The sequence below is a fragment of the Orcinus orca genome, chromosome 6 (assembly GCF_937001465.1).
Source record: "Orcinus orca chromosome 6, mOrcOrc1.1, whole genome shotgun sequence".
Taxonomy (NCBI): Eukaryota; Metazoa; Chordata; class Mammalia; order Artiodactyla; family Delphinidae; genus Orcinus; species Orcinus orca.
Genome location: NC_064564.1, coordinates 107,071,938 through 107,087,845, shown reverse-complemented (window position 1 = coordinate 107,087,845; position 15,908 = coordinate 107,071,938). Strand labels below are relative to the sequence as shown.

Genomic DNA, 15,908 nt, shown 5'->3' with positions numbered 1-15,908 from the left:
GCCGGGCAGATCTCGCGAGGCTTGGAAAAGCGCGCCGGGAGCCGGGAGCTGGGAGAGTTGACTGGCGAGCCCGGGTGGGAGGGGGCATCATGGCGGCCCAGGTGCTGTCGCTTCTGAGGGAGGTGTCTCGGCTGGAAGCGCCGCTGGAGGAGCTGCGCGCTCTGCAGTCGGTGCTGCAGTCGGTGCCTCTCAGCGAGCTCCGCGAGCAAGCGGCGGAACTGCGCCTTGGCCCGCTTTTCTCCCTGCTCAACGAGAACCATCGGTGAGATGACCCGGCAGCTTGAGCGGGGGAGAGCGACACCCCCAAGTATGGAGAAGGGGATGGGGGTGGTGGTGACGGGGGAGGCTTTCCCCAGTCACAGTGAAGGTTGAATATCGCTGAAATTTCAGAGAGGGAAGGATCCCGGGCTGAGAGGCGAGAGACGGGGTTCAAGCCCAGGCTCTGAGGTGGCCGTCGCCTAGCCTCACTGCCTTCATCCTTGGAATAGGAGGAGGAAAGCAAGGTTGCCCACCTACGGGGGGGACTCCACAACCACGTATCCAAGTCCTTGACTTTTTCCCACCTCTTAAGAAGGGGTCCTATCCTGGCAATTTGGAAGGATCCATCGATATTTTAAATTCACATATCTTGATCCAGTAATTCCCTGTTACAGAAATTTAACATGCAGGTTTACTCACACACAAAATGTACTGTATATACAGGAATATTCATAACAGAAGGAGGCAGCAAAAAAACAAAACAAAACAAAAAAACGGAACCACCTGAATATCTATTAAAAGGGGATTCTTAAATTATGACACATGACTGTAATACTATGCAGCTATTAGGAAAATTGAGGTAGATCTATATATGTGGACATAGAAAGATCTTTAATATATGTTGCTGAATGAAAGAAGAAAATTGTAGGAGTTTATAATCCCGTTATGTGTAATTTTTAAAAAGGATTACCACCCTCCCACACCCACTTGAACACAGGCCAGTGTAGCTTTTGGAATAGCTGAAAGATACATCAGTAACTATTAATATGGTAGTGGGACTTAGAATGGTAGGATGGCAACTTTTACTTTTCATTTTATGTACATCTGTGGTATTTGATTTAAAAACACTTTGTATTTGATCATCTGATAACTTAAAAGACTTTTTAAATGTTTGTGATCCAGAAATTTAAAAGTGGCCATTCTTCTTGAAAAGATAGTGAATCACTGAATCAACACTGGATGATTTCAGAGGGCTTTCTTGGCTCTGACCTTCTAAGAATCCTCCCTTTTTCATATGTGTTCTCCCTTCATTAATTCTGTTAATTAACATTATTCAGGTCTGCCTATGAAATCTCTATTTGTCCATTTTAATTCAGGCCTTCATTTTCTCCCTCTCGCTAGGTCTGTTGCATTAGTCTGACTTCTCATTACCTCTGAGTTTCCTTTTCTAGTGTGTCCTTCCCACGTTGCAACCACAGGGAACTTCTCAGGATATTTGGCTCACATCTTTGCCATGGTTTCCCATTGCCTCCAGTGTAAAATCATGACTTGTTAGTCTGGCACTTTGACCTTTACAATATATTTCCATCCTACTTTTCCAGCCTCATCTTTTTCCACTCTACACATATTTCATCTGCTCCAGCTACCAAGTGGCACTACTTTCCCTTGAGCATGACTTGGCACTTTCCTAACTTTGTTCATGCCAGTCCTTCTAACTGAAATGCCTTCCCCTCCAAATCTGTCCATCTTTTAAGGCCCAGGTGAAGTGCCACCCCCTCCAAAAAGTATTTCTTGGTCACTCCAGTTGCAAGTGACTGGCCTTAGATCTCCTAAAGGACATTATCATTACTTCTCTTAATAATACTTGACACTATTGCCTTATGTTGTAATTCCATATGTGTTTCTGTCTAGTTTGTAAATTCTTTGAAGAATTCTTCTCTGCATCCCTCTTAGGATGAAGCACATAATACAATATATGCCAAATAAAAGATTAAACTCATAAATTTTAGAGAGCCCACCTAGTCCAACCACTTCATTTTATAGATGAAGAGACTTTCAGTGATCTATAAGTTAACACCAGAGATGCACTAGGAACTGAAATGAAGGGGAGTTTGAAGAATAAGGTCTGTGGGGTCATGGTTTGCTGAATGAAGGAGCAGCTCTCTAGGAAACAATTTTAATGGAAATTTAAAGACAAGGTAATTCAGAACTTAGTACACTGTAGATACCAATTGCAATTTGTGGGAATAATTCTCTGGATGGTGGATTGGCAGTCTCTAGATATATTGCTGTTTTCCTGCACTATATATTGGTTCGAGATCTTTTCTGATAGATGTAAACCTAGAATCTTTTTTTTTTAGTAAATTTATTTATTTATTTCTGGCTGCATTGGGTCTTCTTTACTGTGCACAGGCTTTCTCTCTAATTGCGGCAAGCGGGGACTACTCTTAGTTGCGGTGTGCGGGCTTCTAATTGCGGTGGCTTCTCTTGTTGCAGAGCACGGGTTCTAGGTGCGCAGGCTTCAGTAGTTGCGGCGTGTGGGCTCAGTAGTTGTGGCTCGTGTGCTTCAGTAGTTGTGGCTCGTGGGCTCTAGAACGCAGGCTCAGTAGTTGTGGCGCACGGGCCTAGTTACTCCGCGGCACATGGGATCTTCCCAGACCAGAGCTCAAACCCGTGTCCCCTGCATTGGCAGGCAGATTCTTAACTACTGCACCACCAGGGAAGCCTGGTACTAGGTAACTTTGAATAAACTAGTAGAAGCTGGTGTTTCAAAGGGAAGTCTGTGTGGAGAAGAGCCTCATTAAGCTAGGTGTCAGATATTAGGTTGTTGCTTCCTACCTGGTAGGACATGAATTGATGAGATCTGTGGTGTCTCTTTTAGGGAACAGACTACTTTGTGTGTATCCATCCTGGAGAGATTGCTGCAAGCTTTGGAGCCAGTTCACATGGCCCGGAACCTCAGGGTTGACCTGCAGAGGGGACTGACTCACCCCAATGATTCTGTAAAAATCCTCACTCTGTCCCAGGTATGAAATTTTACTAGCACATAATAAGGGCATCAACATTTAGTGACCACCTGCCCTGGGCCAGGGTGTATGCTGGGAGCCAAAGACAGAGAGGTGAAGAAAACATGTGCTCTCTGTGTAGGGAGTATCTAGTCTATTCTAGTATGCGTAGCTAACTATAACCAGCAGCTACAAGCTAAAGTAAGAAGTTCCACTGAGTACCGTCTGAATCAGTTAGTCATCAAATACTGAGCTCCTTTTATCAGGCATTGTACCATATGCTGTTAGAGCTACCAAGATAAATAAAGCCTGTTTCTTTCCTCCAAGGAGCCCCTAGTCTAGAGAGAAAGATTGCCATGGTAAGTCTTATTATAGTGGCATGAGTGAAGTACTATTATAAAGGTCACTATACCAACAAATTAAGACAGTAACTCTTACCACCCTGGTAACCAAACATGCTAGTGTTTGGATGAAGAGCTGCTGCCGAGGATTATCTTGAAGGGATAGAAGCTGAGCAGTTAGTTATCCACTAGATGTTCAACTACTGTTTTTTCTTTTTTTCTCTAAAGTATTTATTCAAGAAAAGGAGAAAGGATCGATTTATCCATTGACCATTTACGTGCAAAACTCTGTAGGAGGTGCTTTACCTATTTAGTTTCATTTAATCGTTATTACTGTCCTGCAGTTAAGTATTGTATTCCCATTTTACAGACAAGAAATTAGGCTCAAAAAAAGTTATTTAATTTGCTCAAGATCAAGAACTGAAAGTTGGTAGAACTAAGATCTGTATTGTTTTCACTCACTGAGGTGTCTCAAGTCTTAACTCACCTGTTTTGTTTTATTTTTTCTTTCTTTTCAAAGATGTGACTATACCATCTGTGTGTTTGGCTTTAATGAATTGGGGTCATTTGGAATTTTTTAATGACTCATAGCTGTAGTTAGTAACTCCTAAAATAACCGCACACTAAGGAAATTTGACCATCATGTGTTTCCATGTTGCCCTACCTTGGAAGAGTATTTCTGATTGTTTTTTTCCTTTCAGGTTGGAAGAATTGTTGAAAATTCTGATGCTGTTACTGAGATTCTAAATAATGCTGAATTATTAAAACAAATCGTTTATTGTATTGGTGGAGAGAATCTATCTGTAGCTAAAGCGGTGAGTCAGCTACAACCGTTAGCCTAAACATGCAGAGACATTAATGTCCTAAAAGACAGAGAAAGGCCTTCTGGACTGAGAGGTGGAGGTTTAGAATGAATGATTTGCGTAATAGAATTTGCAGCCTCATATCGATGGTATGAAATAAATAAATGGCATCAAAATAAAACTAGTAAACCCCTTTTATTTTCTAGAATGCACATTTCTAAATTAACCATCATAGAGCTTACATTGGGTTGCTTGATAAGAAGCTTTTTCTATTTTCTGTTGGGAATACTATGTATTTTTTCCAACTATAAGTAATTATAGCTAAAATGTAGTGAATGCTCCTTGGGTAAGCTGCGTTCCATACACTAACTTTCACATAAATCTTATGAAGTAGAAAGTACAGTTTGGTATTTTTATGACTTAAGAGATATTTTCTTTCCTTATAAGGCCATTAAATCCCTGTCAAGAATATCACTGACCCAGGCTGGACTGGAGGCTTTATTTGAAAGTAATCTGCTGGATGATTTGAAAAGTGTAATGGAAACAAATGACATTGTTCGATACAGGGTGTATGAGGTAAGACTAAAAGCATCGTTTCTGGTGCCTATAATTCAGAATGCATGAAGGCTTACATCAGAAGGCGAGATGGCTCATTTAACATGTATTTATTGAGTTTATAATCTATGTTAGGCCCTATATATACCGGGTGCTTGGGATGTAGGGATGAACTCCCAGCCTAGTGTGTGAGACAGTCATATAAAAAATATTTACACTGCACTCTGAGTACTATAATAGAGGAGATCCCATTGAAATTAGGCTGAAAAAATTAGTGTAGTAGTGGTAGTAAGAAGAAGCTTTGTACTGAGCAGTGTGCTAAATCCTCTCATATATATTCTCTTCAATTCTCACAGTAAACCTGATCCTTCATTATCATTAATCTCGCTGTTGATGGAGTCATTGACCCAAGGCCATGCAATTAATAGATTGTATATTCAAAACAGAACCGTTTACAGTCTGATTCCCTCTTCAGAACAATGTCTTCAGCATTGTTAATATTACACAATCTTGATTTTCCTTCTGCTTCTGTAGCTGTTTCTTCTTGGTCTCCTGGCTCCTTAGCCTCTATTGACCTTTAATTGTTGGAGTTTGTGAAGGCATGGTAGGCCCCTTATGCTCAAGTTCAAACCAAACTTCTGATCTTCTCCATCCACCTCATGCCCCTAATAAAAACAGCAGCAACAAACTGACCCCGTCTCCCAGTCCACGTGGCTGGCTGTTGGACCTCCAGCTTATTCTCTGTGAGGCCCTGTCCTCCCTGCCATGTATCCACTCAGTCATCACATTGTGTCAGTTTTACGTAAACTCGTGCATTTCTCTGCTTTGCTATAGCCGCCACCACCCTAGTCTAAGCTACCAGTATCTCTCACCTGGACTATTGTATTTGCATCCAAACTGGTCTGCTCCCAGTTTTGTCACCCCTAGTCTATCGCTACATGTAGTCAGAATGATCTTTTAAAAATCGAAATCTGATTCTGTCGTTCCTCTGCTTAAAATACTCGGTGTCCTAGATCTCTCAGTAAGCCCTCAGAACATACTTGTTGAACGAGTAAGTGAATAGCCGACTGATTGAATGAATGAATGAATGATTTTTACAGTCTGTTCGTTATTGTTGATAGGGGCTTTTGTCCTGATTGATGGTTTCTTTTTTAAAAAGGGCAGATATACCCAGGTATATCTGGGTGAGTGTTTCTGTGCCAGAGTAATTTCTTGTGTGTTCAATGAAGTTTTCTTGCTTGTGGAGACAAATAATGGATTTTTAAAAATTCAATTATATTAAGTATATAATTTATACTAGTATATAGTAGTATGTAATATACTTCCTAGTCCTGCATTTAACTTAAAATGCCATCTAACAAGTTTGGGGCTATTTTGACCTTTCTGCTTTTTCTGTTTTCTTTCAGCTAATTGTGGAGATATCTTCTGTGTCACCAGAATCTTTAAACTACTGTACCACCAGTGGATTGGTAACGCAGCTCCTCCGAGAACTGACCGGTGAGGATGTGCTAGTCAGGTATGTTGATGGAGAGAGTTCTTAAAGCAAAATGTCCTTTCTTGGGGGGACAGGAGACAACATCGGAACTTAGTGTGATCTCCCCTAGTAGAGCCTATGCTCAGGTTGCAATCTCATGACTGATTATGTCCTTAAGAAGGGGCTTTTTGAAAATTGCTCAGCTTACATGGTGACAACATACTGGAACTTAGCATGACAATTCAGCTACTTTTGAATAACAGTGTTCCTTGTCCTTAGACATGTGTGCTGTTTAAAAGTTGCCAATCACATGGTAACTGTCATTTTGTATGACTTAATGTGTTAACATGCACATTATATGTACATATATATATGTATGTATGTATATAAGTTTTTTCTTTTTTTTTGGCCATGCCGTGTGGTTTATGGGAACATAGTTCCCCAACCAGGGATTGAACCCATGCCCTCGGCAGTGAAAGCGCCAACTCTTAACCACTAGACTGCCAGGGAATTCCCAACATGCACGTTTTTTGATGTTGTTAAATAATAGCACTACGGCATGATAGAAGAAACATGGACTTTTGAAAATGAGTGAGAATTGGGCTTACATGCATCTCTACTACTTAGTAGCTGTTTGACCTTAGACAAATTATTGTAAGCTTTCTGCACCTGAATTTCCTTATCTCCTAAATGGAACAATGACAATTCTGTAAAGAAGATAATATGAGGATTAAGTGAATTGACCATAGAGACCACTACAATGGCCGATATAGGCTCTCAAAGAAATGTTAATTCCAGTCTCTTTACTCCCAGCCCCTATACCTTAAGTCCCCTTGAGTATCTGCCAAGTGTTTCCTTGGATATTCCACAATTTACTAACACATCCCCACTGCTGAATACTTGGTTCAAGTATTTTGCTGTTATAAGAGCGCTATAGTTACCTTTGTGTACACAGGACTTTGTTTTTCTTATCTTAAATGATTTTCTGATTGTCCTGTGTTCTTTAAATGTGATTGAATTTGTTGAACTCACATGCATAAACCAGTCCTCAGTCATACTGTTTCAGAGCATTTGAGTTACATTGTTTCAAAGCCTTCCTAATAAGGAAATTATTTTGTTAAATTTCTTTAACTTAGTATCAGACTTTGTGACATAGGAAAAAACCTTGCAAATAATCAGTTAAAATACCTTAGGATCAACTATAAAAATACTTTTTTTAGTTAATTGAGGAGATTTGGTCATGGTTAGGCTTTAGATGATACCAAAGAATTATTTTTTAAATATGTGGTAAAGGCATTATAATTTTGTGAGAAAATATTCATGTTTGACATTTCAAAATAAAACAAAGGTTGAAAAACTCTTTGAGGAGGTAGTTGTGTTATAATGAAAACAATAATGGGCCTCAAGTCAGAAGGTCATGATTTAAGTCTTAACTGCCTTGTTAAAACAATGTGATTCTGGACAAGTTACAATTTTCTCATCCTTGTGTCCTGATCTGAAAAGTAGAGCCAGGATCAGTCACCTTTCACACTTGGTGGGAAGAATTAAATAAAATAACCTATATGAAAACAGTTTATAAACTATACTAATCATATGCAAAATCTTGGCATTTCAGAGCCACCTGTATAGAAATGGTGACATCACTGGCATATACTCATCATGGACGACAGTACCTTGCTCAAGAAGGAGTAATTGACCAGATTTCTAATATAATTGTTGGGGCAGATTCAGACCCTTTCTCTAGCTTCTATTTGCCAGGTAAGAAATACTGACACTTGTGGAAATGACAGTGTATATTTGTTTTCAGAGTTATCTCTGACAGAGGAGGCCAGGGATTGTTTTCTGTAGAGCTGATTCCCTTAAGATGATACCCATAGCCCCTTAATGAAGTGGAATCTATTGCCTTGGGAGCCATGCACTGTTGATTCTAATTTTCTGGAAATATTGCTGTTTAGAGCATTAGGCTGTTTCCCTTGAACCTTAGCCAAAAGAATCATAATAAAACTACTAGTAATGATACTTACAGTATATTTCACCGATTCATCAAATCTTGAGTTGGAATCTTTATCTAATATAGAATTATTCTAGCCATTCTGTTCTAGGACTTGGTTGATTAGTTTTTCTTGAGCACTTCCAGAAATTGGATATTAATTTTAGATAGCCTCGCTTATTTTGTCGATGAACATCTCTGTTTAAAAATTTCTTCCTGATAATGACTCCAAACTTGCCTTCCTATAATTTGTATCCGCTGGTCCTTGTTCTTTGTTCCTCCCTCTTGCATATGACAATGCTTCAGTATTCGGACCCAGCTCCGTTGACACCCTGGGGTTTCTATTCCATCAGGACCACACATCACAGGTCCTTCAGTATCTCCTCATGGTCTGTCTGATTTCCAGGCAACACAGTACTGTAACCTTTCTCCTCTTTCTGGCCTGAAGTTTATTAACTGTCCCATGAAAACCTAGGGCCCACAATTTATGCTATCTTCTTTTTCTATTAAAATACATTCTTGTAAATATCTTTAGGATTTGTGAAGTTTTTTGGAAACCTGGCTATCATGGATAGTCCTCAGCAGATCTGTGAGCGTTATCCTGTCTTTGTGGAAAAAGTCTTTGAAATGACAGAAAGTCAAGACCCCACCATGATTGGTGTAGCAGTGGACACAATTGGAATTCTAGGATCCAATGTTGAAGGAAAACAAGTTTTACAGAAAACAGGTTGGTATGCCTTGTTTTGGCTTTCCTTAAGGATATCTCTTTTTTTGGGGGGGGGGGAAAGAATTCATCATATAAGTTCATTTGCTTGTATGTTAACTGCATAGTAGAAACTACTTTTACAGATGGCAGTCTTTTTATCATGACCTTGGACTAATCCCTAAAAAGTTTCATAATTATTACTGAATTTTTTTTTTAACTTGGCTGGACCAAGCACTCTTTCCCCTCTACATCTTTCTTAAATAGTATTCATAGTACAAAGGCCATAGTCTGGAGTCAGAAAGACCTGGATTCATGTCCCAGTTCTAACACTAACTTAGCTTTTTGAGCTTCACTTACTCACTTCACTACTCTAGGCCTCACTTTCCTCATATATAACAAGTGTATAACAACTACTTCTCAGGGTTGTTGTGAATATTTACTGAAAAGACACATTTGTTTTATATTTGTATGTCAAGGAAGGAAAACAAAAATATGTTACAAGATTTTATGTTAAGAGTGATACTCTCATGGCACATTCATGAGTATCTTGCAAGTACTATGAATTCTACACACAAAAAAATGTACAGGGCTTCCCTGGTGGCGTAGTGGTTGAGAGTCCACCTGCCGATGCAGGGGATGCGGGTTCGTGCCCCGGTCCGGGAGGATCCCGCATGCCGCGGGGCAGCTGGGCCCGTGGGCCATGGACGCTGGGCCTGCACATCCGGAGCCTGTGCTCTGCGGCGGGAGAGGCCACAGCGGTGAGAGACCCGCGTGCAGCAAAAAAAAAAAAAAAGAAAGAAAAAGAAAAATGTACAGCACTGTTAAAACCCTTGTGAAATATATGTTGAAAATTATATATGCTGTTGTGTATCACAGCTAGTATCCAGGTTATATGTACTTTTCTAACTGCTTGTACCTATGACATACGATCCTTTTACAGTCTTGCAAAGAACATACTATTGTCATTCTCATTTTACAGATAAGGTAGGTGACACTCAGAGAAGTTAAGAAAATTTTCTAAGATCATTCAGACTGTGGGGCAGCTGCTACTCAAATCCAGGTCCTTTGATTCCAGAGCTCTACACTTTAACTTATATATGCTGTATTGCATATGAATGTGTTTTAGGCCTGTCACTTGGTTTCTGACTTCATGTTTATTTTTATATTGGTTTAGGTTGGTAACAGTCATAGTATATGAAAGCATACTTTTAAAAATCTCATTGTTCACTTAACACCCATTAGGATGGCTATTATTTTTTTTAAAAACAGAAAATAACAAGTGTTGACAGGATGTGAGAAATTGGAACCCTTGTGCATATCTGGTGGGAATGTAAAATGGTACAACTGCTGTGGAAACATGGTGGTTCCTCAAAAAATTAAACATAGAATTACCATATGATCCAGCAATTCCGCTTCTAGGTGTATACCCAGAGGAATTGAAAGCAGGGGCTTAAATAGATGTTTGTACATCTGTGTTCATTAACAACATTATTCACAATAACCGAAAAGGGTAGAAACAACCCAAGTGTTCATTGATGAATGAATGAATGGATTAAAAAAATGCGGTATATACATTCAAAGGCATATTATTCAGTCTTAAAAAGGAATGTAATTCTGACACATGCTACATCATGGGGGAACCTTGAAGATATAGTGCAAAGTGAAATAAGCCAAACACAAAAAGACAAATATTGTATGATTCCACTTATACATGGTACCTAGAATAGTCAAATTCACAGAGACAGGAAATAGAATAGTGGTTACCAGGGGATGGTTGTGGGGGGAGGGGAAAGGAGAGTTGTTGATTAATGAGTACAGAGTTTCAGTTTGAGATGATGAAAAAGTTCTGGAGATGGATGGTGGTGATGGTTTCCCAACAGTGTGAATGTACTGAGCTGTATGGTTAAAATGATAAATTTTAGGTTATGTGTATTTTACCACAGTAAAAAATATCTTGTTATTCTTCAAAGGAACTCGCTTTGAACGCTTGCTGATGAGAATAGGATATCAAGCAAAGAATGCCTCAACAGAGCTCAAAATTAGGTGTTTGGATGCAATTTCGTCTCTTTTTTATTTACCAGTAAGTAGATTGGGAAAGTAATGAAGAACAGTGGTGTATCTGGGGGAGAATATGTCTGTATAATACTAGTTAACTTACTATAAATGTTGACCAAATAAATGCCATCTCTCCCACTCCTAGTGAAAGAAGATAACCCTCATTATGTGACTAGTGACATTTTTAAAGTTAAAGTGGAATCATAGAGTATTAGAACTGGATAGGACCCTAGAGATTGCTTAATCAACCCCATCAAAAAAGAAACAAGACAAAACTGGGGAAGTCTGGGCTGAGTTGGGGAAGAATGCTCCAGACTGGGCAGAGCTCACACAGCTAGTTAATGACAGGGTATGAGCAGAACACAGGTTTCCTGACTTCCTAATATCTTGAGGTTTTCCTTTTCTGTCTTGCAGGCTGAGCAGCAGACTGATGACCTCCTGAGGATGACAGAATCCTGGTTTTCTTCTTTATCTCGGGACCCGATGGAGCTCTTCCGTGGCATCAGTACTCAACCCTTCTTTGAACTACACTGTGCTGCCTTAAAAGTGTTCACGGTAGGCATCCTCTTTTCCATGCCTTCTGGGACTCTGCCAGTTCAACACACGCGTACTTACAGTGAGCCAGTCTCTCTGCCATGCCCTGGGGATGCACAAGTGCATAGGAAGTTTCTGCCCTCTACTATTATTGTAGACTAATTAGGGAGACAAATATGTAAACAAATGGTTTCAGTAAAAGGTATTAGGTGCTGTGGCAAAATGTTCGAGGGTGCTGTGGGATCACAGAATTAATTCCGCATTCCTTATCTGCCATCAAGCAAGCCCTCGCTACCTTAGCCCTGGTTTCCCTCAGCCTTATTTCCTGCCATTCGCTTCTGGCACTGGCAGCTCTAGTGATAGCAGACTGCTTGCTTCATATCTCTGGACCCTCATGTACGCTCTACATTCAACACTCTTCCCTGACTTTGCTTGTTAACCTCTTATTTATTCTTCAAGGACTAAGTCGGGTGTCTCTTCAGCAAGCTTTGCCCAAACCCACAAGGTTGAGTTAAGCAGTGCTGGCTTTCCTACTTTGCATTTATTCATTTATTCAGCAAATATTTGTCGAGTTTCTTTTCTTTGCTAGGTTCTGGGGATATAGTAGGGAACAAAAGATACAAAGACCTTCCATTCATGTAGCTCATCGTCTATTGAAGGACCCAAGCAGTAAATATAATTATAAAGTTAATTGTATAATTATAGTTGTGGTAAGGATCATACCTCTGTGTTCTGTTTATTACACTTTGTTGAAAAATGTTTATTTATTGACCTATTCAACAGAGTTTATTGAAAATAAGAGCCATAGCTGATTTAACTTTGTAGCTTCAGCACTTGCTGTGGTTCCCTGGGCTCATAGAAATGTAGTCATCACTTTAGTAATCTTAATAATGGGATCTCGGGCAGCACGCTTGGCCTAGAGAGGGAGGGAACAAGGAGGGTGGGGGCGACAAGAGAGGGAAGGCTGGACTTCCCTGGTGGCGCAGTGGTTAAGAATCCGCCTGCCAGTGCAGGGGACATGGGTTCGAGCCCTGGTCCGGGAAGATCCCACATGCCACGGAGCAACTAAACCCATGCACCACAACTACTGAGCCTGCGCTCTAGAGCCCACGAGCCACAACTGCTGAGCCCGTGTGCTGCAACTACTGAAGCCCATGCGCCTAGAGCCCGTGCTCCACAACAAGAGAAGCCACCACAGTGAGAAGCCTGCGCACCGCAACAAACAGTAGCCCCCGCTCGCTGCAAGTAGAGAAAGCCCGTGCGCAGCAACAAAGACCCAACGCAGCCAAAAATAAAGAAAATTTTTTTAAAAAGTGGGAAGGCTTCCCACAGGATGTGATACAGGATCTGCATCTTGAAGGGTACAGGATACCTGTCAACTTCAAGAATGTTGTTTCTAGACTGTTTCACCCTTGTCAGTAGTCACTGTGATGGTCATTTTGGCTCCTGCACTGGTATTCTCATGATTTGTTTTTTTCCCACTCTTCTACGTTATGCTCCACTTAGCCATAGTTGTAGAGATAATTTTTGATTTACTGGTTTGGGCAGCTGTTTTTATTTCAACCCATCCATCCTCAACTATTGTGAAGTAGGCTGATGTTTCTCAAACTGTAGTGTCTTGTTAAAATGTAGATTCTCATTCATTGCTTCTGGAATAGAGCCCGAGATCCTGAATTTCTAACAAGTTCACAGGTGATGCTGAAGCTGATGGCCTGCAGAACACATTTTGAGAGGAAGACATAGGCTGTAAACTTGATTGTGCCTTGTTCTTCATTAAAATATAGTAGTGAGGTTTTTAAAAACATTTTTAATAAACGTTGCTTATTCATTATTTTTAAATTTGGAAAAGATTGAGACGTAGAAATTTTTTAAAGCACATAGAGTCATACCTGTTTGGTATGACTTTAAGGTGTTTCCTTTTAGTATTGGTATTAGTATTTATCTATTTATTGGTGTAATATTTCAAACATACAGTCATACCTTGCTACCTCTGCCCAATCCAATTCCCCTTCCTCCCTCTCTGAATGTAATCACTGTCATGAATTCAGGGTTTACAAGTGCATGCATGATTTTGTACTTTTACTATCTATGCATATATGCTTAAACTACAGTATTTTAAATATTCTTAAACTTTGCAAATGGTATCGTGCTCTTCATATCATTCTGCAATTTCCTTTTTCTCCCTAATGTTATGTTTTTAAGATTTATCTATATTAAAAGACGCAATTAGAAAGTCATTAGTATTTCATTGTATAGCCACAGTGTGTCAATCTCCAGTAAATGATTTAGATAGCATCTATTACAAATGATGCTACAATGAACATTCTCAAAAATATCCTCTTATGCACATCTATGAGAGTTTCTTTAGGGTAGTCTTCTTCTCAAGTCTTTGTCTTGATTTTTCCACTGTTGTAATCACGCCATATGTATAATTTGGATCTACTTTTTTCATATAACAGATTTACTTATCCTTTATAAACTTTATTCTTAATGTTTAATTTATTATTGCTATATACCGTAATTTACTAACTCATCTTCGCACTATTAAGGATTCATAGTGTACCTTTCACAGTGTGATGAGCATCTTCGTTTACAGATTTTTTTAATATTTTGATTATTTTCTTAAGTTAGAGTTTCAGGAGGGAATTTACTTGGGCAAAATGTAACATTTTTAAGGTTCATGTTGCCAAATTTCTTTCTAAGGTTTGTGCCATCCTATTAACAAACTTAACTTAAGGCTCAGAGGAATTGTGTTCTTTCCCCCTTCTATTTCAGGCCATTGCAAACCAACCCTGGGCTCAGAAACTTATGTTTAACAGTCCAGGTTTTGTAGAATATGTGATGGACCGGTCCGTAGAGCGTGACAGAGCTTCAAAGGATGCCAAATATGAACTGGTGAAAGCACTTGCCAATTCTAAGACAATTGCAGAAATCTTTGGGAACCCAAATTATTTGAGGCTCAGAACTTACCTGAGCGAAGGTCCATACTATGTGAAACCTATTTCCACAACAGCAGTGGAAGGAGCAGAGTGATTTCTTCTAGAGTCTAGACCATTTATTGACCAAAATTTCTCCTGAGGCATTTGAATCCATCTGCATTTTACAAAACAGACTTCCCTCCCACCAGAATTATCATGGAGTGTCTAATGTAATTTTATCACCAACATTTGTTGTGTTTCTACATTGAAATTCAACGTAAAGCCAGGAAAGCAGGTAAAGTTGATCGTAATTGAACCAGATGTTTCTCAGATTCCTTTGGCTGCCTTAATCTTTGCAAGAAGATGGAAGTTTTGTTCTTCTCCCAGAAAATTTTCGTGGACTTACCATCTTATTTTAAAATCCACTTTAACTAAAATGGAACCAAATTGTTTCTGACTTCTTTCTATCCCCCCACTCCCTTATTTTTTTGGTCTGTTTTTCCCTTCTGATTCCACTTTCAAAGTCTTGGATATAAATATTCTTTGAAAAACAAGTAATATGCAGTCTTAAAATTATGTTCCCTATACTAAGAATAAATACTTTTAATAAGGTCTCTTCTGCTTTTTTGTTACTATTATTCCTTTGAAAAATAGATAATAAATCTTTTTAAAATGTTTCTAGTGTTCCTCGATGCTTTTTTTTGCTGTTTATCAAGGCATCTTACTGTGTTGTGGTTTTGGGTGGGGAGGAGTGATAACATGCTAAACCAGAAAGGTCCCCAAACTGTTATTTTATTTATTGGTGGGTCATCGTTGTTGAGAGCTTTGCTTTTAATTTCTGAGATCCATCAGGTCCATATTGAGTTGATCAGAGAGAGGGAAACTGACTCCTAATAACTAGAGTCAGAATGGAGGGGTCACTATGCCTAAACCAGGATACCATCTTACTGATTAACAAAGGATGCACTTGCTTTTCATTGACAAAAAATGTTCCCACCTGTTTTCCAGTGCTCTGCTCTCTAAACAGCAAAGTGATCACCAATCCAGAGGTTTCTACATGAATATGTTATCAGAGTGTGATGGTTCAGAATGGAGAGATAGGTTTCTTTCAAGCCATGGTGGTGATGTTGATAAACCAGCCCTGCTCTGTTACAAAATGATTCTCAAGTGACTGGAATTTTCTTGTCCCCAGATTAGTCATCTCTGTTCCGCCATCTCTGGTATCCGTGAGTCCCCTTTTTCCATCTTTCTATATGGGCCATTTTCCTACTGCTAATACCACTAAATTTCTGTTGTTTTAAGCCACCTAGTCTGTTGTACTCTGTTAGGCATCTTTAGGAAACTAATAGAGTGTATACATAACATGAAATGTGTATTTGTTGCATCCCGTTTGTAAAATACTGCCTAATTAGGACTTGATGAAAATTGTTTCACAAAAATTAGAGATCCAAGTCTTTACACTAGTGAGATTTAAGTTAATATATACTAGGTAGCTAAAACTTTTAAGTGTAATTCCACCACTCAGATTACTAAAATGTTTTATCTTAC

At 39.4% G+C, this 15,908-nt stretch overlaps 1 protein-coding gene across 3 annotated transcripts; it reads left to right on the top strand.

The window, feature by feature from the left end:
- The first annotated feature begins 36 nt into the window (after window positions 1-36).
- PSMD5 (proteasome 26S subunit, non-ATPase 5) lies at window positions 37-15,659 on the top strand. 3 transcript variants are annotated; one of them, XR_004483022.2, is made up of 11 exons: window positions 37-262; window positions 2,861-3,005; window positions 4,027-4,140; window positions 4,576-4,704; window positions 6,090-6,199; window positions 7,773-7,915; window positions 8,683-8,874; window positions 10,824-10,933; window positions 11,323-11,463; window positions 14,218-14,655; window positions 15,369-15,659. XR_004483022.2 is itself a non-coding variant. In XM_004269276.4 (10 exons), exons 1-10 carry the CDS (start codon window positions 90-92, stop codon window positions 14,473-14,475), a joined length of 1,515 nt encoding a protein of 504 aa, XP_004269324.1. In that variant the 5' UTR covers window positions 37-89; the 3' UTR covers window positions 14,476-15,037. The 3 variants fall into 3 exon arrangements, 2 of the variants coding, with proteins under 2 accessions (XP_004269324.1, XP_033283209.1); XM_004269276.4 differs by lacking the exon at window positions 15,369-15,659 and having other exon boundaries at window positions 14,218-15,037; XM_033427318.2 differs by lacking the exon at window positions 15,369-15,659 and having other exon boundaries at window positions 170-307; window positions 14,218-15,037.
- The last annotated feature ends 249 nt before the right edge of the window (window positions 15,660-15,908 follow it).

Excerpts from the sequence above, each read along its gene's own strand:
- PSMD5 (XM_004269276.4), top strand. The coding sequence starts at position 90 with ATGGCGGCCCAGGTGCTGTCGCTTCTGAGGGAGGTGTCTCGGCTGGAA. Across the intron at positions 4,141-4,575 it reads ATCTATCTGTAGCTAAAGCG|GCCATTAAATCCCTGTCAAG; the intron begins GTGAGTCAGCTA and ends TTTCCTTATAAG. Across the intron at positions 4,705-6,089 it reads TTCGATACAGGGTGTATGAG|CTAATTGTGGAGATATCTTC; the intron begins GTAAGACTAAAA and ends GTTTTCTTTCAG.